Here is a 23,820-nt window from a genome sequence, read left to right on the forward strand (position 1 = left end):
AGGGACGGGGCAGGAGGTTTAGAGGGGACGTGAGGAAGAATTTCTTCACCCAGAGGGTGGTGGGAATCTGGAACTCACTGCCTGAAAGGGGGGGAGAGGCACAAACCCTCCTAACATTTAAGCTATGGGCCTAGTGCTGGAAAATGGGGTTAGAATAGTCAGGGACTTGGTTGACCAGCGCAGACTCGATGGGCCGAAGGGCCTTTTTCTGTGCTGTAGACCCCTGTGACTCTCTGACTCCAAATTCCAGCACATCTTTCCTGCTCTGAAGGAGGGTCAGATGGACCGGAAATGTTAACTCTTTCTCTCTCTCCACAGACGCTGTGGGACCTGCTGAGTTTTTCCAGCATTTCCTGCTTTTGTTTCAGATTTCCAGCATCTGCAGTATTTTGCTTTTTGCTTTGTTCAAACTGACCCTTGATTGACCGCTGACCCCTGACCCTACTGACCGCTGACCCTGACTCATCCCTACTGACCACTGGCCCCCACTGACCCTGACTGACCACTGACCCCTACTGACCACTGACCCCTACTGACCACTGACCCCCATTGACCCTGATTGACCACTGACCCCCACTGACCGACTGACCACCGACCCCTACTGACCACTGACCCCCACTGACCACTGACCCCTGCTGACCGCTGACTCCAACTGACTCCTGACCCCTGACTGACCCCCGCTGATCACTGACCCTGACTGATCACTAACCCCCACTGACCCCTAAAGCCCATTGACCACTGAACCCTGCTGACCACTGAGCCCCACTGACCACTGTCCCTGACTGACCACTCAACCCTACTGACCACTGGACCCTAACTGACCACCGACCCCTGCTAACCGCTGACCCCACTGAAGGCTGACCCCTGTTGACCAATGACCACCACTGAAAACTGACCGCTCCTGACTGGGATTCCTGTTGACCCTCACTGACTACTGACGCACTCTGAGGACTGACCGCTGACTCCTGACCGCTGACTCCTACTGACCGCTGACTCCTACTGACCGCTGACCCCCACTGACCACTGACCCCCACTGACCGCTCACCCCCACTGACCGCTCACCCCCACTGGTCGCTGACTCCTACTGACCGCTGAACCCTACTGACCACTGAACCCCACTGGCCGCTGATCCCCACTGACCACCGACCGCTGACCCCTACTGACCGCTGACCCCTACTGACCGCTGACCCCTACTGACCGCTGTCCCCCACTGACCGCTGTCCCCCACTGACCGCTGTCCCCCACTGGCCGCTGACCTCCACTGACTGCTGACCCCCACTGACCACTGAGCCCTGCTGACCCTGACTGACCATTGACTCTGACTGACCACTGAGCCCTGCTGACCACTAATCCTGACTGACCCATGCTGACCTGTCTGACCCCTGACCTGTCTGACCCCTGACCCTGCTTATCCCTGACCCCTGACTGACCACTGAACCCTGCTGACCCTGTGACCGCTGACTCCCACTGTCCGCTGGCCCCCACTGACCCCCACTGACCCTGACCATATGCTGACTCCCACTGACCCCGACCCTGAATGTCCACTGACTCCGACTGACCCTTGACCCCGATTGTCTACTGACCGCTGACTCCAACTGTCAGCTGACCTCCACTGACCGCTGACCCCCATTAACCACTGACACACTCAAACTGTCTGCTGACCCTGACTGACCACTGACACGGTGTCTGTTGACCCCAACGGTCAACTGCCCCGACCATCTGCTGACCCCCACTGACCGCTGACCATTACTGCCCGCTGATGCTCAGGGGCCTGGAGTCTCTGGGACTCCCCAGTCCGTGCTCTAGAGTCTCCCCCAGTCCCTGTCCCAGTTTCCTGGAGCCTCCCCAGTCCTTGGTCCATCATTCCAGAGTCTCCCCAACTCATGTTCCAGAGTCCACCCCGAGTCCGTGTTCCAAAGTCACCCCAGTCTGTGTTCCAGAGTCACCCCAGTCCGTGTTCCAGAGTCACCCCGAGTCCGTGTTCCAGAGTCACCCCAGTCTGTGTTCCAGAGTCACCCCAATCCGTGTTCCAGAGTCACCCCAGTCCGTGTTCCAGAGTCACCCCGAGTCCGTGTTCCAGAGTCACCCCGAGTCCGTGTTCCAGAGTCACCCCGAGTCCGTGTTCCAGAGTCACCCCGAGTCCGTGTTCCAGAGTCACCCCAATCCGTGTTCCAGAGTCACCCCAGTCCGTGTTCCAGAGTCACCCCGAGTCCGTGTTCCAGAGTCACCCCGAGTCCGTGTTCCAGAGTCACCCCGAGTCCGTGTTCCAGAGTCACCCCGAGTCCGTGTTCCAGAGTCACCCCGAGTCCGTGTTCCAGAGTCACCCCGAGTCCGTGTTCCAGAGTCCACCCCGAGTCCGTGTTCCAGAGTCCACCCCGAGTCCGTGTTCCAGAGTCCACCCCGGTCCGTGTTCCAGAGTCCACCCCGGTCCGTGTTCCAGAGTCCACCCCGAGTCCGTGTTCCAGAGTCCACCCCGAGTCCGTGTTCCAGAGTCCACCCCGAGTCCGTGTTCCAGAGTCCACCCCGAGTCCGTGTTCCAGAGTCTCCCCGGTCCGTGTTCCAGCGTTACAGAGCCTCCCCGGTCAGCGTTCCGCAGTCTCCCCCGGCCCGCGTTCCGCAGTCTCCCCGGGCCCGCGTTCCGCAGTCTCCCCCGGCCCGCGTTCCGCAGTCTCCCCCGGCCCGCGTTCCGCAGTCTCCCCCGGCCCGCCTTCCGCAGTCTCCCCCGGCCCGCCTTCCGCAGTCTCCCCCGGCCCGCCTTCCGCAGTCTCCCCCGGCCCGCGTTCCGCAGTCATCCCCGGCCCGCGTTCCGCAGTCTCCCCCGGCCCGCGTTCCGCAGTCTCCCCCGGCCCGCCTTCCGCAGTCATCCCCGGACCGCCTTCCGCAGTCTCCCCCGGACCGCGTTCCGCAGTCTCCCCCGGCCCGCCTTCCGCAGTCTCCCCCGGCCCGCCTTCCGCAGTCTCCCCCGGCCCGCGTTCCGCAGTCATCCCCGGCCCGCGTTCCGCAGTCTCCCCCGGCCCGCGTTCCGCAGTCTCCCCCGGCCCGCGTTCCGCAGTCTCCCCCGGCCCGCCTTCCGCAGTCTCCCCCGGCCCGCGTTCCGCAGTCTCCCCCGGCCCGCCTTCCGCAGTCTCCCCCGGCCCGCCTTCCGCAGTCTCCCCCGGCCCGCGTTCCGCAGTCATCCCCGGCCCGCGTTCCGCAGTCTCCCCCGGCCCGCGTTCCGCAGTCTCCCCCGGCCCGCGTTCCGCAGTCTCCCCCGGCCCGCCTTCCGCAGTCTCCCCCGGCCCGCGTTCCGCAGTCTCCCCCGGCCCGCCTTCCGCAGTCTCCCCCGGCCCGCCTTCCGCAGTCTCCCCCGGCCCGCCTTCCGCAGTCATCCCCGGCCCGCGTTCCGCAGTCTCCCCCGGCCCGCGTTCCGCAGTCTCCCCCGGCCCGCGTTCCGCAGTCTCCCCCGGCCCGCGTTCCGCAGTCTCCCCCGGCCCGCGTTCTGGAGTATTACGCTCTTTTCTGTTTGTTCCAGTTCACCGGAAGCCACTCCAGGAAGTTGAGATTGCAGTCATTACCCATGGTGCCTTGCAGGGCTTGGCGTATCTTCACTCACACAATATGATCCACAGGTGAGAGGTCACGGGGGGGTTTTGAGAAGCTTCATGGGGGACTCCTACCCCGGGGAGAGTCGGTGCCCATATCCCGGGGAGAGTCGGTGCCCGGACCCCGGGGAGAGTCGGTGCCCGTGGGGGAGACCCGGACCCCGGGGAGAGTCGGTGCCCATATCCCGGGGAGAGTCGGTGCCCATATCCCGGGGAGAGTCGGTGCCCGGACCCCGGGGAGAGTCGGTGCCCGTGGGGGAGACCTGGACCCCGGGGAGAGTCGGTGCCCGTGGGGGAGACCCGGACCCCGGGGGAGAGTCGGTGCCCGTGGGGGAGACCCGGACCCCGGGGGGAGTCGGTGCCCGTGGGGGAGACCCGGACCCCGGGGGAGTGTCGGTGCCCGTGGGGGAGACCCGGACCCCGGGGAGTGTCGGTGCCCGTGGGGGAGACCCGGACCCCGGGGGAGTGTCGGTGCCCGTGGGGGAGACCCGGACCCCGGGGGAGAGTCGGTGCCCGGGGGGGAGACCCGGACCCCGGGGGAGTGTCGGTGCCCGTGGGGGAGACCCGGACCCCGGGGGAGAGTCGGTGCCCGTGGGGGAGACCCGGACCCCGGGGGGGAGTCGGTGCCCGTGGGGGAGACCCGGACCCCGGGGGAGAGTCGGTGCCCGTGGGGGAGACCCGGACCCCGGGGGAGAGTCGGTGCCCGTGGGGGAGACCCGGACCCCGGGGGAGAGTCGGTGCCCGTGGGGGAGACCCGGACCCCGGGGGAGAGTCGGTGCCCGTGGGGGAGACCCGGACCCCGGGGGAGAGTCGGTGCCCGTGGGGGAGACCCGGACCCCGGGGGAGAGTCGGTGCCCGTGGGGGAGACCCGGACCCGGGGGGAGAGTCGGTGCCCGTGGGGGAGACCTGGACCCCGGGGGGGAGTCGGTGCCTGGGGGTGGATCCGTATCATTTAATAATGTCATTGTTCTGTTCTCGTTTCCCCCACCTTCTCTTCCCCTCTCCCTCTCCTAATGCAATCCCTCTCTGTCAACCCACTCCCACCCTCCCTCTATGTCTCCCCCCGCCTCCCTCCCTCCCTCCTCCCTCCCCCTCCCTCTCTGTAGAGATGTAAAGGCTGGTAATGTTCTCCTGACAGAGCCAGGACAAGTGAAACTGGCTGATTTTGGTTCTGCCTCCATCGTTGCTCCAGCCAACTCCTTCGTAGGGACGCCATATTGGTATGTAGCACCGTCCCTCGCTGTCTGCCTGTCTGTCTGTCTCTGCTCCTCCCTCCCCCCTCACTCACCCTCTCCCTCACTCCCTCCCCCCCTCACTCAATCCCTCCCCCCCTCACTCACCCTCTCCCTCACTCACCCTCTCCCTCACTCACCCTCTCCCTCACTCCCTCCCCCCTCACTCACCCTCTCCCTCACTCCCTCCCCCCCTCACTCAATCCCTCCCCCCCTCACTCACCCTCTCCCTCACTCACCCTCTCCCTCACTCACCCTCTCCCTCACTCCCTCCCCCCCTCACTCACTCCCTCCCCCCCTCACTCACCCTCTCCCTCACTCCCTCCCCCCCTCACTCACTCCCTCCCCCCCTCACTCACCCTCTCTCACCTCCCTCCCCCCCTCACTCACCCTCTCCCTCACTCCCTCCCCCCCTCACTCACTCCCTCCCCCCCTCACTCACCCTCTCCCTCACTCCCTCCCCCCTCACTCACCCTCTCTCACCTCCCTCCCCCCCTCACTCACCCTCTCCCTCACTCCCTCCCCCCTCACTCACTCCCTCCCCCCCTCACTCACCCTCTCCCTCACTCCCTCCCCCCCTCACTCACCCTCTCCCTCACTCCCTCCCCCCCTCACTCACTCCCTCCCCCCCTCACTCACCCTCTCCCTCACTCCCTCCCCCCTCACTCACCCTCTCTCACCTCCCTCCCCCCCTCACTCACCCTCTCCCTCACTCCCTCCCCCCCTCACTCACTCCCTCCCCCCCTCACTCACCCTCTCTCACCTCCCTCCCCCCCTCACTCACCCTCTCCCTCACTCCCTCCCCCCCTCACTCACTCCCTCCCCCCCTCACTCACCCTCTCCCTCACTCCCTCCCCCCTCACTCACCCTCTCTCACCTCCCTCCCCCCCTCACTCACCCTCTCCCTCACTCCCTCTCTCCCCTCACTCACCCTCTCCCTCACTCCCTCTCTCCCCTCACACCCTCTCCCTCACTCCCTCTCTCCCCTCACTCACCCTCTCCCTCACTCCCTCCCCCCCTCACTCTCCCTCACTCACTCTCTCCCCTCACTCACCCTCTCCCTCACTCCCTCCCCCCTCACTCACCCTCTCCCTCACTCCCTCCCCCCTCACTCACCCTCTCCCTCACTCCCTCTCTCCCCTCACTCACCCTCTCCCTCACTCCCTCACACCCTCCCGCTCACCCCTCCCTCTCTCCCTCACTCCCCTCCCTGTCTCCCCTCCATCTCTCCCTGTCTCCCCTCCCTCTCTCACTCTCCCTCTCCTGTCTGACAGGATGGCCCCTGAAGTGATCCTAGCCATGGATGAGGGGCAGTATGATGGGAAGGTTGATGTCTGGTCTCTCGGTATCACTTGTATTGAGCTTGGTGAGTAACTGATCAGTGTCTGTGTTCTCTCTGCGTCTCCCGGGATCGTTCTGCGCTTATCAGCCAACCTGCCTGTGTCTTTCTGCACAACACCCACGCAATCTCTTTCCCCGCTCTCCCCTCTCTCTCTCACTCTCTCTGTTTCTCTCCCTTTCTCTCCCTCTCCCCGCTCTCCCCTCCCTCTCTCTCTGTTTCTCTCTATCTCCCTCTGCCCGCCCCCCCTCTCTCTCTCTCTCTCTGCCTCTTTCTCTCTGTCTCTCCCTCTGCTTTTCTCTCTGTATCTCTCTCTCTGTCTCTCTCTCTCTCTCCTTCTCTCTCTGTCTCTCTCCCTCTCCCTCGGCTAATTTACTATTTCTCATTACAGCGGAGAGGAAGCCGCCCCTGTTTAACATGAATGCAATGAGTGCCTTATATCATATCGCCCAGAATGAGTCACCCGTGCTACAGTCCAACCACTGGTAAGAAGCTGCTTATTAACCCGTCATTGGTGTGTAGCCCCTACTTCATTGTCTACCAACCCGTCCATTGGTGTGCAGCCGCTAGTTCATTGTGTACCAGCCCGTCCATTGGTGTGTAGCCCCTAGTTCATTGTCTACCAACCCGTCCATTGGTGTGTTGCCCCTAGTTCATTGTCTACCAACCCGTCCATTGGTGTGTTGCCCCTAGTTCATTCTCGACTGACCCGACCATTGGTGTGTAACCCCTAATTCATTGTCTACCAACCCGTCCATTGGTGTATAGCCCCTAGTTCATTGTCTACCATCCTCTCCATTCGTGTACAGCCACTAGTTCATTCTCTACCAACCCGTCCATTGGTGTACAGTCCCTAGTTCATTGTCTACCAACCCGTCCATTGGTGTGTAGCCCCAGTTCATTGTCTACCAACCCGTCCATTGATGTACAGCCCCTAGTTCATTGTCTACCAGCCCGTCCATTGGTGTGTAGCCCCTAGTTCATTGTCTGCCAACCCGTCCATTGGTGTGTAGCCCCTAGATCATTGTCTACCAACCCGTCCAATGGTATGTAGCCCCTAGTTCATTGTCTACCAGCCCGTCCTTTGGTGTGCAGGCTCTAGTTCATTGTCTACCAATCCGTCCATTGGTGTGTAGGCCCTAGTTCATTGTGTAACACCCCGTCCATTTGTGTACAGCCCCTAGTTCATTGTCTACCAACCCGTCCATTGGTGTACAGCCCCTAGTTCATTGTCTACCAACCCGTCCATTGGTGTGTAGCCCCAGTTCATTGTCTACCAACCCGTCCATTGATGTACAGCCCCTAGTTCATGGTCTAATCTAACAACCCGTCCATTGGTGTACAGCCCCTAGTTCATTGTCTACCAACCCGTCCATTGGTGTGTAGCCCCAGTTCATTGTCTACCAACCCGTCCATTGATGTACAGCCCTTGGTTCATTGTCTACCAGCCCGTCCATTGGTGTACAGCCCCTAGTTCATTGTCTACCTGCCCGTCCATTGGTGTGTAGCCCCTAGTTCATTGTCTACCAACCCGTCCATTGGTGTGCAGCCGCTAGTTCGTTGTGTACCAGCCCGTCCATTGGTGTGTAGCCCCTAGTTCATTGTCTACCAACCCGTCCATTGGTGTGTTGCCCCTAGTTCATTGTCTACCAACCCGTCCATTGGTGTGTTGCCCCTAGTTCATTGTCTACCAACCTGTCCATTGGTGTACAGCCCATAGTTCGTTGTCTAATAACCCGTCCACTGGTGTGTAGCCCCTAGTTCATTGTCTACCAACCCGTCCATTGGTGTGTAGCCCCTAGTTCATTGTCTACCAGCCCGTCCATTGGTGTACAGCCCCTAATTCATTGTCTACCAACCCGTCCATTGGTGTGTAGCCCCTAGTTCATTCTCTACCAACCCATCCATTGGTGTGTAGCCCCTAGTTCATTCTCTACCGACCCGACCATTGGTGTGTAGGCCCTAATTCATTGTCTACCAACCCGTCCATTGGTGTGTAGCCCCTAGTTCATTGTCTACCAACCCGTCCATTGGTGTGTAACCCCTAATTCATTGTCTACCAACCCGTCCATTGGTGTATAGCCCCTAGTTCATTGTCTACCAACCTCTCCATTCGTGTACAGCCCCTAGTTCATTCTCTACCAACCCGTCCATTGGTGTACAGTCCCTAGTTCATTGTCTACCAACCCTTCCATTGGTGTGTAGCCCCAGTTCATTGTCTACCAACCCGTCCATTGATGTACAGCCCCTAGTTCATTGTCTACCAGCCCGTCCATTGGTGTGTAGCCCCTAGTTCATTGTCTGCCAACCTGTCCATTGGTGTGTAGCCCCTAGATCATTGTCTACCAACCCGTCCAATGGTATGTAGCCCCTAGTTCATTGTCTACCAGCCCGTCCTTTGGTGTGCAGGCTCTAGTTCATTGTCTACCAATCCGTCCATTGGTGTGTAGGCCCTAGTTCATTGTCTAACACCCCGTCCATTTGTGTACAGCCCCTAGTTCATTGTCTACCAACCCGTCCATTGGTGTACAGCCCCTAGTTCATTGTCTACCAGCCCGTCCATTGGTGTTTAGCCCATAATTCATTGTCTACCAACCCATTCATTGGTGTACAGCCCCTCGTTCATTGTCTACCAACCCGTCCTTTGGTGTACAGCTGCTAGTTCATTGTCTACCAACCCGTCTATTGGTGTGTAGCCCCTAGTTCATTGTCTACCAACCCGTCCATTGGTGTGTAGCCCCTAGTTCATTCTCTAACAACCTGTCCATTATTGTGTGGGCCCAAGTTCATTGTCTACCCACCCGTCCATTGGTGTGTAGGCCCTAGTTGATTGTCTACCAACCCGTCCATTGGTGTACAGCCCCTAGTTCATTGCCTACCAACCCGTCCATTGGTGTGTAGCCGCAAGTTCATTGTCTACCTGCCCGTCCATTGGTGTGTAGCCCCTAGTTCATTGTCTACCAACCCGTCCATTGGTGTGTAGCCGCTAGTTCATTGTCTACCAGCCCGTCCAGTGGTGTGTAGCCCCTAGTTCGTTGTCTACCAACCCGTCCATTGGTGTGTTGCCCCTAGTTCATTGTCTACCAACCCGTCCATTGGTGTGTTGCCCCTAGTTCATTGTCTACCAACCTGTCCATTGGTGTACAGCCCCTAGTTCGTTGTCTACCAACCTGTCCATTGGTGTGTAGCCCCTTGTTCATTGTCTACCAACCCGTCCATTGGTGTGTAGCCCCTAGTTCATTGTCTACCAGCCCGTCCATTGGTGTACAGCCGCTAGTTCATTCTCTACCGACACGTCCATTGGTGTGTAGGCCCTAATTCATTGTCTTCCAACCCGTCCATTGGCGTGTAGCCCCTAGTTCATTGTCTACCATCCCGTCCATGGGTGTGTAGCCCCTAGTTCATTGTCTACCAACCCGTCCATTGGTGCGTAACCCCTAATTCATTGTCTACCAACCCGTACATTGGTGTATAGCCCCTAGTTCATTGTCTACCAACACGTCCGTTCTTGTACAGCCCCTAGTTCATTGTCTACCAACCCGTCCATTGATGTATAGCCCCTAGTTCATTGTCTTCCAACCCGGCCATTGGTGTACAACCCCTAGTTCATTGTCTACCAACCCGTCCATTGGTGTGTAGCCCCTAGTTCATTGTATACCAACCCGTCCATTGGCGTGTAGCCCCTAGTTCATTGTCTACCAACCCGTCCATTGGTGTGTAGGCCCTTGTACATTTTCTACAAACCTGTCCATTGGTGTGTAGCCCCTACTTCATTGTCTACCAACCCGTCCATTGGTGTACATCCCCTAGTTCATTATCTACAAACCCGTCCATTGGTGTGTAGCCCCTAGTTCATTGTCTACCAACCCATCCATTGGTGTACAGCCCCTAGTTCATTGTCTACCAACCCGTCCATTGGTGTGTAGCCCCTAGTTCATTGTCTACCAACCCGTCCATTTGTTTACAGCCCCTAGTTCATTGTCTCCCAGCCCGTCCATTGGTGTGTAGCCTCTTGTTCATTGTCTACCAGCCCGTCCATTGGTGTGTAGCCCCTAGTTCATTGTCTACCAGCCCGTCCATTGGTGTACAGCCCCTAGTTCATTCTCTACCATCCCGTCAATTGGTGTGTAGGCCCTAGTTCATTCTCTACCAACCCATCCATTGGTTTGTAGCCCCTAGTTCATTCTCTACCGACACGTCCATTGGTGTGTAGGCCCTAATTCATTGTCTACCAACCCGTCCATTGGTGTGTAGCCCCTAGTTCATTGTCTACCAACCCGTCCATTGGTGTGTAGCCCCTAGTTCATTGTCTACCAACCCGTCCATTTGTGTGTAACCCCTAATTCATTGTCTTCCAACGCATACTTTGGTGTATAGCCCCTAGTTCATTGTCTACCAACACGTCCATTCGTGTACAGCCCCTAGTTCATTGTCTACCAACCCGTCCGTTGTTGTGTAGCCCCTAGTTCATTGTGTTCCAACCCATCCATTGGTGTACAGCCCCTAGTTCATTGTCTACCAACCAGTCCATTGGTGTGTAGCCCCTAGTTCATTGTATACCAACCCGGCCATTGGTGTGTAGCCCCTAGTTCATTGTCTACCAACCCGTCCATTGGTGTGTAGGCCCTAGTTCATTGTCTACAAACCTGTCCATTGGTGTGTAGCCCCTACTTCATTGTCTACCAACCCGTCCATTGGTGTACAGCCCCTAGTTCATTGTCTACCAACCCATCCATTGGTGTTCAGCCCCTAGTTCATTGTCTACCAACCCATTTTTTGGTGTGTAGCCCCTAGTTCATTGTCTACCAACCCGTCCATTTGTGTACAGCCCCTAGTTCATTGTCTCCCAGCCCGTCCATTGGTGTGTAGCCTCTTGTTCATTGTCTACCAGCCCGTCCTTTGGTGTACAGCCCCTAGTTCATTGTCTAACAGCCCGTCCATTGGTGTGTAGCCCCTAGTTCATTGTCTACCAACCCGTCCATTGGTGTGTAGCCACTAGTTCATTGTCCAGCAGCCCGTCCATTGGTGTGTAGCCCCTAGTTCATTGTCTTCCAACCCGTCCATTTGTGTACAGCCCCTTGTTCATTGTCTCCCAGCCCGTCCATTGGTGTGTAGCCTCTTGTTCATTGTCTACCAGCCCGTCCATTGGTGTGTAGCCCCTAGTTCATTGTCTAACAGCCCGTCCATTGGTGTGTAGCCCCTAGTTCATTGTCTACCAACCCGTCCATTGGTGTGTAGCCCCTAGTTCATTGTCTACCAGCCCGTCCATTGGTGTGTAGCCCCTAGTTCGTTGTCTACCAACCCGTCCATTGGTGTGTAGCCCCTAGTTCATTGTCTACCAACCCGTCCATTGGTGTGTAGGCCCTAGCTCATTTCTGCCACCACGTCCATTGGTGTGTAGCCCCTAGTTCATTGTCTACCAGCCCGTCCATTGGTGTGTACCCCCTAGTTCATTGTCTACCAACCCGTCCATTGGTGTGTAGCCCCTAGCTCATTGTCTACCAACCCCTTCATTGGTGTGTAGGCCCCAGTTCATTCTTGGCCACCACGTGCATTGGTGTGCAGCCCCTGGTTCATTGTCTACCAACCCGTCCATTGGTGTGTAGCCCCTAGTTCATTGTCTACCAGCCCGTCCATTGGTGTACAGCCCCTAGTTCATTCTCTACCGACCCGACCATTGGTGTGTAGGCCCCAATTCATTGTCTACCAACCCGTCCATTGGTGTGTAGCCCCTAGTTCATTGTCTACCAACCCGTCCATTGGTGTGTAACCCCTAATTCATTGTCTACCAACCCGTCCATTGGTGTATAGGCCCTAGTTCATTGTCTACCATCCTCTCCATTCGTGTACAGCCCCTAGTTCATTCTCTACCAACCCGTCCATTGGTGTACAGTCCCTAGTTCATTGTCTACCAACCCGTCCATTGGTGTGTAGCCCCAGTTCATTGTCTACCAACCCGTCCATTGATGTACAGCCCCTAGTTCATTGTCTACCAGCCCGTCCATTGGTGTGTAGCCCCTAGTTCATTGTCTGCCAAACCGTCCATTGGTGTGTAGCCCCTAGATCATGGTCTACCAACCCGTCCAATGGTATGTAGCCCCTAGTTCATTGTCTACCAGCCCGTCCTTTGGTGTGCAGGCTCTAGTTCATTGTCTACCAATCCGTCCATTGGTGTGTAGGCCCTAGTTCATTGTCTAACACCCCGTCCATTTGTGTACAGCCCCTAGTTCATTGTCTACCAACCCGTCCATTGGTGTACAGCCCCTAGTTCATTGTCTACCAACCCGTCCATTGGTGTGTAGCCCCAGTTCATTGTCTACCAACCCGTCCATTGATGTACAGCCCCTAGTTCATGGTCTAATCTAACAACCCGTCCATTGGTGTACAGCCCCTAGTTCATTGTCTACCAACCCGTCCATTGGTGTGTAGCCCCAGTTCATTGTCTACCAACCCGTCCATTGATGTACAGCCCCTAGTTCATTGTCTACCAGCCCGTCCATTGGTTTACAGCCCCTAGTTCATTGTCTACCTGCCCGTCCATTGGTGTACAGCCCCTAGTTCATTGTCTACCAACCCGTCCATTGGTGTGTAGCCCCAGTTCATTGTCTACCAACCCGTCCATTGATGTACAGCCCCTAGTTCATGGTCTAATCTAACAACCCGTCCATTGGTGTACAGCCCCTAGTTCATTGTCTACCAACCCGTCCATTGGTGTGTAGCCCCAGTTCATTGTCTACCAACCCGTCCATTGATGTACAGCCCCTAGTTCATTGTCTACCAGCCCGTCCATTGGTGTACAGCCCCTAGTTCATTGTCTACCTGCCCGTCCATTGGTGTGTAGCCCCTAGTTCATTGTCTACCAACCCGTCCATTGGTGTGCAGCCGCTAGTTCATTGTGTACCAGCCCGTCCATTGGTGTGTAGCCCCTAGTTCATTGTCTACCAACCCGTCCATTGGTGTGTTGCCCCTAGTTCATTGTCTACCAACCCGTCCATTGGTGTGTTGCCCCTAGTTCATTGTCTACCAACCTGTCCATTGGTGTACAGCCCATAGTTCGTTGTCCAATAACCCGTCCATTGGTGTGTAGCCCCTAGTTCATTGTCTACCAACCCGTCCATTGGTGTGTAGCCCCTAGTTCATTGTCTACCAGCCCGTCCATTGGTGTACAGCCCCTAATTCATTGTCTACCAACCCGTCCATTGGTGTGTAGCCCCTAGTTCATTCTCTACCAACCCATCCATTGGTGTGTAGCCCCTAGTTCATTCTCTACCGACCCGACCTTTGGTGTGTAGGCCCTAATTCATTGTCTACCAACCCGTCCATTGGTGTGTAGCCCCTAGTTCATTGTATACCAACCCGTCCATTGGTGTGTAGCCTCTTGTTCATTGTCTACCAACCCGTCCTTTGGTGTACAGCTGCTAGTTCATTGTCTACCAACCCGTCTATTGGTGTGTAGCCCCTAGTTCATTGTCTACCAACCCGTCCATTATTGTACAGCCCCTAGTTCATTGTCTACCAACCCGTCCATTGATGTACAGCCCCTAGTTCATTGTCTACCAGCCCGTCCATTGGTGTGTAGCCCCTAGTTCATTGTCTGCCAACCCGTCCATTGGTGTGTAGCCCCTAGATCATTGTCTACCAACCCGTCCAATGGTATGTAGCCCCTAGTTCATTGTCTACCAGCCCGTCCTTTGGTGTGCAGGCTCTAGTTCATTGTCTACCAATCCGTCCATTGGTGTGTAGGCCCTAGTTCATTGTCTAATTCCCCGTCCATTGGTGTCCAGCCCCTCGTTCATTGTCTACCAACCCGTCCATTAGTTTACCGCCCCTAGTTCATTATCTCCCAGCCCGTCCGTTGGTGTGTAGCCCCTTGTTCATTGTCTACCAACCCGTCCATTGGTGTACAGCCCCTCGTTCATTTTATACCAACCCGTCCATTGGTGTGTAGGCCCTAATTCATTGTCTACCAACCCGTCCATTGGTGTGTAGCCCCTAGTTCATTGTCTACCATCCCGTCCTTTGGTGTGTAGCCCCTAGTTCATTGTCTACCAACCCGTCCATTGGTGCGTAACCCCTAATTCATTGTCTACCGACCCGTACATTGGTGTATAGCCCCTAGTTCATTGTCTACCAACACGTCCATTATTGTACAGCCCCTAGTTCATTGTCTACCAACCCGTCCATTGATGTATAGCCCCTAGTTCATTGTCTTCCAACCCGGCCATTGGTGTACAACCCCTAGTTCATTGTCTACCAACCCGTCCATTGGTGTGTAGCCCCTAGTTCATTGTATACCAACCCGTCCATTGGCGTGTAGCCCCTAGTTCATTGTCTACCAACCCGTCCATTTGTTTACAGCCCCTAGTTCATTGTCTCCCAGCCCGTCCATTGGTGTGTAGCCTCTTGTTCATTGTCTACCAGCCCGTCCATTGGTGTGTAGCCCCTAGTTCATTGTCTACCAACCCGTCCATTGGTGTGTTGCCCCTAGTTCATTGTCTACCAACCCGTCCATTGGTGTGTTGCCCCTAGTTCATTGTCTACCAACCTGTCCATTGGTGTACAGCCCATAGTTCGTTGTCCAATAACCCGTCCATTGGTGTGTAGCCCCTAGTTCATTGTCTACCAACCCGTCCATTGGTGTGTAGCCCCTAGTTCATTGTCTACCAGCCCGTCCATTGGTGTACAGCCCCTAATTCATTGTCTACCAACCCGTCCATTGGTGTGTAGCCCCTAGTTCATTCTCTACCAACCCATCCATTGGTGTGTAGCCCCTAGTTCATTCTCTACCGACCCGACCATTGGTGTGTAGGCCCTAATTCATTGTCTACCAACCCGTCCATTGGTGTGTAGCCCCTAGTTCATTGTATACCAACCCGTCCATTGGTGTGTAGCCTCTTGTTCATTGTCTACCAACCCGTCCATTGGTGTATAGCCCCTAGTTCATTGTCTACCAACCTCTCCATTCGTGTACAGCCCCTAGTTCATTCTCTACCAACCCGTCCATTGCTGTACAGTCCCTAGTTCATTGTCTACCAACCCGTCCATTGATGTACAGCCCCTAGTTCATTGTCTACCAGCCCGTCCATTGGTGTGTAGCCCCTAGTTCATTGTCTGCCAACCCGTCCATTGGTGTGTAGCCCCTAGATCATTGTCTACCAACCCGTCCAATGGTATGTAGCCCCTAGTTCATTGTCTACCAGCCCGTCCTTTGGTGTGCAGGCTCTAGTTCATTGTCTACCAATCCGTCCATTGGTGTGTAGGCCCTAGTTCATTGTCTAATTCCCCGTCCATTTGTGTACAGCCCCTAGTTCATTGTCTACCAACCCGTCCATTGGTGTACAGCCCCTAGTTCATTGTCTACCAGCCCGTCCATTGGTGTTTAGCCCATAATTCATTGTCTACCAACCCATTCATTGGTGTACAGCCCCTCGTTCATTGTCTACCAACCCGTCCTTTGGTGTACAGCTGCTAGTTCATTGTCTACCAACCCGTCTATTGGTGTGTAGCCCCTAGTTCATTGTCTACCAACCCGTCCATTGGTGTGTAGCCCCTAGTTCATTCTCTAACAACCTGTCCATTATTGTGTGGGCCCAAGTTCATTGTCTACCCACCCGTCCATTGGTGTGTAGGCCCTAGTTGATTGTCTACCAACCCGTCCATTGGTGTACAGCCCCTAGTTCATTGCCTACCAACCCGTCCATTGGTGTGTAGCCGCAAGTTCATTGTCTACCTGCCCGTCCATTGGTGTGTAGCCCCTAGTTCATTGTCTACCAACCCGTCCATTGGTGTGTAGCCGCTAGTTCATTGTCTACCAGCCCGTCCAGTGGTGTACAGCCCCTAGTTCGTTGTCTACCAACCTGTCCATTGGTGTGTAGCCCCTTGTTCATTGTCTACCAACCCGTCCATTGGTGTGTAGCCCCTAGTTCATTGTCTACCAGCCCGTCCATTGGTGTACAGCCCCTAGTTCATTCTCTACCGACACGTCCATTGGTGTGTAGGCCCTAATTCATTGTCTTCCAACCCGTCCATTGGCGTGTAGCCCCTAGTTCATTGTCTACCATCCCGTCCATGGGTGTGTAGCCCCTAGTTCATTGTCTACCAACCCGTCCATTGGTGCGTAACCCCTAATTCATTGTCTACCGACCCGTACATTGGTGTATAGCCCCTAGTTCATTGTCTACCAACACGTCCATTATTGTACAGCCCCTAGTTCATTGTCTACCAACCCGTCCATTGATGTATAGCCCCTAGTTCATTGTCTTCCAACCCGGCCATTGGTGTACAACCCCTAGTTCATTGTCTACCAACCCGTCCATTGGTGTGTAGCCCCTAGTTCATTGTATACCAACCCGTCCATTGGCGTGTAGCCCCTAGTTCATTGTCTACCAACCCGTCCATTTGTTTACAGCCCCTAGTTCATTGTCTCCCAGCCCGTCCATTGGTGTGTAGCCTCTTGTTCATTGTCTACCAGCCCGTCCATTGGTGTGTAGCCCCTAGTTCATTGTCTACCAACCCGTCCATTGGTGTGTTGCCCCTAGTTCATTGTCTACCAACCCGTCCATTGGTGTGTTGCCCCTAGTTCATTGTCTACCAACCTGTCCATTGGTGTACAGCCCATAGTTCATTGTCCTACAACCCGTCCATTGGTGTGTAGCCCCTAGTTCATTGTCTACCAACCCGTCCATTGGTGTGTAGCCCCTAGTTCATTGTCTACCAGCCCGTCCATTGGTGTACAGCCCCTAATTCATTGTCTACCAACCCGTCCATTGGTGTGTAGCCCCTAGTTCATTCTCTACCAACCCATCCATTGGTGTGTAGCCCCTAGTTCATTCTCTACCGACCCGTCCATTGGTGTGTAGGCCCCTAGTTCATTGTCTACCAACCCGTCCATTGGTGTGTAGCCCCTAGTTCATTGTATACCAGCCCGTCCATTGGTGTGTAGCCTCTAGTTCATTGTCTACCAGCCCGTCCATTGGTGTGTAGCCCCTAGTTCATTGTCTACCAACCCGTCATTTGGTGTACAGCCCCTAGTTCATTGTCTACCAGCCCGTCCATTGGTGTGTCGCCCCTAGTTCATTGTCTACCAACCCGTCCATTTGTTTACAGCCCCTAGTTCATTGTCTACCAGCCCGTCCATTGGTGTGTAGCCCCTAGTTCATTGTCTACCAACCCGTCCATTGGTGTGTAGCCCCTAGTTCATTGTCTACCAACCCGTCCATTGGTGTGTAGCCCCTAGTTCATTGTCTACCAGCCCGTCCATTGGTGTGTAGCCCCTAGTTCATTGTCTACCAAGCCCGTCCATTTGTGTGTAGCCCCTAGTTCATTGTCTACCAACCCGTCCATTGGTGTGTAGCCCCTAGTTCATTGTCTACCAGCCCGTCCATTGGTGTGTAGCCCCTAGTTCATTGTCTACCAACCCGTCCATTGGTGTGTAGCCCCTAGTTCATTGTCTACCAACCCGTCCATTGGTGTGTAGCCCCTAGTTCATTGTCTACCAACCCGTCCATTGGTGTGTAGCCCCTAGTTCATTGTCTACCAAAATGTCCTTTGGTGTGTAGCCCCTAGTTCATTGTCTACTAACTTGTCCATTGGTGTGTAGCCCCTAGTTCATTGTCTACCAACCCGTCCATTGGTGTGTAGGCCCTAGTTCATTGTCTACCAACCCGTCCATTGGTGTGTAGCCCCTAGTTCATTGTCTACCAACCCGTCCATTGGTGTGTAGCCCCTAGTTCATTGTCTACCAACCCGTCCATTGGTGTGTAGCCCCTAGTTCATTGTCTACCAACCCGTCCATTGGTGTGTAGCCCCTAGTTCATTGTCTACCAACCCGTCCATTGGTGTGTAGCCCCTAGTTCATTGTCTACCAACCCGTCCATTGGTGTGTAGCCCCTAGTTCATTGTCTACCAACCCGTCCATTGGTGTGTAGCCCCTAGTTCATTGTCTACCAACCCGTCCATTGGTGTGTAGCCCCTAGTTCATTGTCTACCAACCCGTCCATTGGTGTGTAGCCCCTAGTTCATTGTCTACCACCCGTCCATTGGTGTGTAGCCCTAGTTCATTGTCTACCAACCCGTCCATTGGTGTGTAGCCCCTAGTTCATTGTCTACCAACCCGTCCATTGGTGTGTAGCCCCTAGTTCATTGTCTACCAGCCCGTCCATTGGTGTGTAGCCCCTAGTTCATTGTCTACCAACCCGTCCATTGGTGTGTAGCCCCTAGTTCATTGTCTACCAACCCGTCCATTGGTGTGTAGCCCCTAGTTCATTGTCTACCAACACGTCCATTGGAGTACAGCCCCTAGTTCATTGTCTACCAACCCGTCCATTGGTGTGTAGCCCCTAGTTCATTGTCTACCAACCCGTCCATTGGTGTGAAGCCCCTTGTTCATTGTCTACCAGCCCGTCCATTGGTGTGTAGCCCCAGTTCATTGTCTACCAGCCCGTCCATTGGGTGAAAGCCCCTAGTTCATTGTCTACCAACCCGTCCATTGGTGTACAGCCCCTAGTTCATTGTCTACCAACCCGTCCATTGGTGTGTAGGCCCTAGTTCATTGCCTTCCAACCCGTCCATTGGTGTGTAGCCCCTAGTTCCTTGGCTACCAACCCGTCCATTGGTGTACAACGCCTAGTTCATTGTCTACCAACCCGTCCATTGATGTGTAGCCCCTAGTTCATTGTCTACCAACCCGTCCATTGGTGTGTAGCCCCTAGTTCATTGTCTACCATAACGTCCATTGGTGTGTAGCCCGTAATTCATTGTCTACCCACCCGTCCATTGGTGTGTAGCCCCTAGTTCATTGTCTACCATCCCGTCCATTGGTGTGCAGCCCTAGTTCATTGTCTACCAACCCGTCCATTGGTGTGTAGCCCCTAGTTCATTGTCTACCACCCGTCCATTTGGTGTACAGCCCCTAGTTCATTGTCTACCAACCCGTCCATTGGTGTACAGCCCCTAGTTCATTGTCTACCAACCCGTCCATTGGTGTGTAGCCCCTAGTTCATTGTCTACCAACCTGTCCATTGGTGTGTAGCCCCTAGTTCATTGTCTACCAACCCGTCCATTGGTGTGTAGCCCCTAGTTCATTGTCTACCAACCCGTCCATTGGTGTGTAGCCCCTAGTTCATTGTCTACCAACCCGTCCATTGGTGTGTAGCCCCTAGTTCATTGTCTACCAACCCGTCCATTGGTGTGTAGCCCCTAGTTCATTGTCTACCAACCCGTCCATTGGTGTACAGCCCCTAGTTCATTGTCTACCAACCCGTCCATTGGTGTGTAGCCCCTAGTTCATTGTCTACCAACCCGTCCATTGGTGTGTAGCCCCTAGTTCATTGTCTACCAACCCGTCCATTTGTGTGTAGCCCCTAGTTCATTGTCTACCAACCCGTCCATTGGTGTGTAGCCCCTAGTTCATTGTCTACCAACCCGTCCATTGGTGTGTAGCCCCTAGTTCATTGTCTACCAACCCGTCCATTGGTGTGTAGCCCCTAGTTCATTGTCTACCAACCCGTCCATTGGTGTGTAGCCCCTAGTTCATTGTCTACCAACCCGTCCATTGGTGTGTAGCCCCTAGTTCATTGTCTACCAACCCGTCCATTGGTGTGTAGCCCCTAGTTCATTGTCTACCAACCCGTCCATTGGTGTGTAGCCCCTAGTTCATTGTCTACCAACCCGTCCATTGGTGTGTAGCCCCTAGTTCATTGTCTACCAACCCGTCCATTGGTGTGTAGCCCCTAGTTCATTGTCTACCAACCCGTCCATTGGTGTGTAGCCCTAGTTCATTGTCTACCAACCCGTCCATTGGTGTGTAGCCCCTAGTTCATTGTCTACCAACCCGTCCATTGGTGTGTAGCCCCTAGTTCATTGTCTACCACCCGTCCATTGGTGTGTAGCCCTAGTTCATTGTCTACCACCCGTCCATTGGTGTGTAGCCCCTAGTTCATTGTCTACCAACCCGTCCATTGGTGTGTAGCCCTAGTTCATTGTCTACCAACCCGTCCATTGGTGTGTAGCCCCTAGTTCATTGTCTACCAACCCGTCCATTGGTGTGTAGCCCCTAGTTCATTGTCTACCAACCCGTCCATTGGTGTGTAGCCCTAGTTCATTGTCTACCAACCCGTCCATTGGTGTGTAGCCCCTAGTTCATTGTCTACCAACCCGTCCATTGGTGTGTAGCCCCTAGTTCATTGTCTACCAACCCGTCCATTGGTGTGTAGCCCCTAGTTCATTGTCTACCAACCCGTCCATTGGTGTGTAGCCCCTAGTTCATTGTCTACCAACCCGTCCATTGGTGTGTAGCCCCTAGTTCATTGTCTACCAACCCGTACATTGGTGTACAGCCCCTAGTTCATTGTCTACCAACCCGTCCATTGGTATGTTGCCACTAGTTCATTGTCTACCAACCCGTCCATTGGTGTGTAGGGCCTAGTTCATTGACTACAAACCCGTCCATTGGTGTGTAGCCCCTAGTTCATTGTCTACCAACCCGTCCATTGGTGTACAGCCCCTAGTTCATTGTCTACCAACCCGTCCATTGGAGTGTAGCCCCTAGTTCATTGTCTACCAACCCGTCCATTGGTGTACAGCCCCTAGTTCATTGTCTACCAACCCGTCCATTGGTGTGTAGCCCCTAGTTCATTGTCTACCAACCCGTCCATTGGTGTACAGCCCCTAGTTCATTTTCTCCCAGCCCGTCCATTGGTGGGTAGCCCCTAGTTCATTGTCTACCAATCCGTCCTTTGGTGTACAGCCGCAAGTTCATTGTCTACCAACCCGTCCGTTGGTGTGTAGCCCCTAGTTCATTGTCTCCCAACCCGTCCATTGGGATCATCCCCTAGTTCATTGTCGACCCCCCCGTCCATTGGTGTGTAGCCTCTAGTTCATTGTCTACCGACACGTCCATTGGAGTACAGCCCCTTGTTTATTGTCTACCACCCCGTCCATTGGTGTACAGCTCCTAGTTCATTGTCTACCAACCCGTCCATTGGTGTGTAGCCCCTAGTTCACTGTCTACCAACCCGTCCATTGGTGTGTAGCCCTAGTTCATTGTCTACCAACCGTCCATTGGTGTGTAGCCCCTAGTTCATTGTCTACCAACCCGTCCATTGGTGTGTAGCCCCTAGTTCATTGTCTACCAACCCGTCCATTGGTGTGTAGCCCCTAGTTCATTGTCTACCAACCCGTCCATTGGTGTGTAGCCCCTAGTTCATTGTCTACCAACCCGTCCATTGGTGTGTAGCCCCTAGTTCATTGTCTACCAGCCCGTCCATTGGTGTGTAGCCCCTAGTTCATTGTCTACCAACCCGTCCATTGGTGTGTAGCCCCTAGTTCATTGTCTACCAACCCGTCCATTGGTGTGTAGCCCCTTGTTCATTGTCTACCAACCCGTCCATTGGTGTGTAGCCCCTAGTTCATTGTCTACCAACCCGTCCATTGGTGTGTAGCCCCTAGTTCATTGTCTACCAACCCGTCCATTGGTGTGTAGCCTCTTGTTCATTGTCTACCAGCCCGTCCATTGGTGTACAGCCCCTAGTTCATTGTCTACCAGCCCGTCCATTGGTGTGTAGCCCCTAGTTCATTGTCTACCAACCCGTCCATTGGTGTGTAGCCTCTTGTTCATTGTCTACCAGCCCGTCCATTGGTGTGTAGCCCCTAGTTCATTGTCTACCAACCCGTCCATTGGTGTGTAGCCCCTAGTTCATTGTCTACCAACCCGTCCATTGGTGTGTAGCCCCTAGTTCATTGTCTACCAACCCGTCCATTGGTGTGTAGCCCCTAGTTCATTGTCTACCAACCCGTCCATTGGTGTGTAGCCCCTAGTTCATTGTCTACCAACCCGTCCATTGGTGTGTAGCCCCTAGTTCATTGTCTACCAACCCGTCCATTGGTGTGTAGCCCCTAGTTCATTGTCTACCAACCCGTCCATTGGTGTGTAGCCCCTAGTTCATTGTCTACCAACCCGTCCATTGGTGTGTAGCCCTAGTTCATTGTCTACCAACCGTCCATTGGTGTGTAGCCCCTAGTTCATTGTCTACCAACCCGTCCATTGGTGTGTAGCCCCTAGTTCATTGTCTACCAACCCGTCCATTGGTGTGTAGCCCCTAGTTCATTGTCTACCAACCCGTCCATTGGTGTGTAGCCCCTAGTTCATTGTCTACCAACCCGTCCATTGGTGTGTAGCCCCTAGTTCATTGTCTACCAACCCGTCCATTGGTGTGTAGCCCCTAGTTCATTGTCTACCAACCCGTCCATTGGTGTGTAGCCCTAGTTCATTGTCTACCAACCCGTCCATTGGTGTGTAGCCCCTAGTTCATTGTCTACCAACCCGTCCATTGGTGTGTAGCCCCTAGTTCATTGTCTACCAACCCGTCCATTGGTGTGTAGCCCTAGTTCATTGTCTACCAACCCGTCCATTGGTGTGTAGCCCTAGTTCATTGTCTACCAACCCGTCCATTGGTGTTAGCCCCTAGTTCATTGGCTACCAACCCGTCCATTGGTGTACAACCCCTAGTTCATTGTCTACCAACCCGTCCATTGGTGTGTAGCCCCTAGTTCATTGTCTACCAAACCGTCCATTGGTGTGTAGCCCCTAGTTCATTGTCTACCAACCCGTCCATTGGTGTATGCCCCTAGTTCATTTTCTACCAACCCGTCCATTGGTGTCAGCCCTAGTTCATGTCTACCAACCCGTCCATTGGTGTGTAGGCCCCTAGTTCATTGTCTACCAACCCGTCCATTGGTGTGTAGCCCTAGTTCATTGTCTACCAACCCGTCCATTGATGTGTAGCCCCTAGTTCATTGTCTACCAACCCATCCATTGGTGTGTAGAGCCCTAGTTCATTGTCTACCAACCCGTCCATTGGTGTATAGCCCCTAGTTCATTGTCTACAACCTCGTCCATTGGTGTGTAAGCCCTAGTTCATTGTCTACCAACCCGTCCATTGTGTGTAGGCGCCTAGTTCATTGTCTACCAACCCGTCCATTGGTGTGTAGCCCCTAGTTCATTGTCTACCAACCCGTCCGTTGGTGTGTACCCCTAGTTCATTGTCTACCAACCCGTCCATTGGTGTATAGCCCCTAGTTCATTGTCTACCAACCTCTCCATTCGTGTACAGCCCCTAGTTCATTCTCTACCAACCCGTACATTGGTGTACAGCCCCTAGTTCATTGTCTACCAACCCGTCCATTGGTATGTTGCCACTAGTTCATTGTCTACCAACCCGTCCATTGGTGTGTAGCCCTAGTTCATTGCCTACCAACCCGTCCATTGGTGTGTAGCCCCTAGTTCATTGTCTACCAACCCGTCCATTGGTGTACAGCCCCTAGTTCATTGTCTACCAACCCGTCCATTGGTGTGTAGCCCCTAGTTCATTGTCTACCAACCCGTCCATTGGTGTACAGCCCCTAGTTCATTGTCTACCAACCCGTCCATTGGTGTGTAGCCCCTAGTTCATTGTCTACCAACCCGTCCATTGGTGTACAGCCCTAGTTCATTGTCTACCAACCCGTCCATTGTGTGTAGCCCCTAGTTCATTGTCTACCAACCCGTCCATTGGTGTACAGCTCCTAGTTCATTGTCTACCAACCCGTCCATTGGTGTGTAGCCCCTAATTCATTGTCTACCAACCCGTCCATTGGTGTGTAGCCCCTAGTTCATTGTCTACCAACCCGT

At 54.6% G+C, this 23,820-nt stretch overlaps 1 protein-coding gene across 1 annotated transcript in view; it reads left to right on the forward strand.

The window, feature by feature from the left end:
* LOC121274835 (serine/threonine-protein kinase TAO2-like) overlaps positions 1-23,820 on the forward strand; it is a 144,802-nt gene that overhangs the window by 39,302 nt on the left and 81,680 nt on the right. The window contains exons 5-8 of the mRNA XM_041182201.1: positions 3,512-3,608; positions 4,688-4,801; positions 6,088-6,179; positions 6,544-6,637. Of these exons, the coding sequence (XP_041038135.1) occupies positions 3,512-3,608; positions 4,688-4,801; positions 6,088-6,179; positions 6,544-6,637 (397 nt within the window). The remainder of the gene's footprint in view (positions 1-3,511; positions 3,609-4,687; positions 4,802-6,087; positions 6,180-6,543; positions 6,638-23,820) is intronic.

This window comes from Carcharodon carcharias (genome assembly GCF_017639515.1).
Source record: "Carcharodon carcharias isolate sCarCar2 chromosome 38 unlocalized genomic scaffold, sCarCar2.pri SUPER_38_unloc_5, whole genome shotgun sequence".
Classification (NCBI taxonomy): Eukaryota; Metazoa; Chordata; class Chondrichthyes; order Lamniformes; family Lamnidae; genus Carcharodon; species Carcharodon carcharias.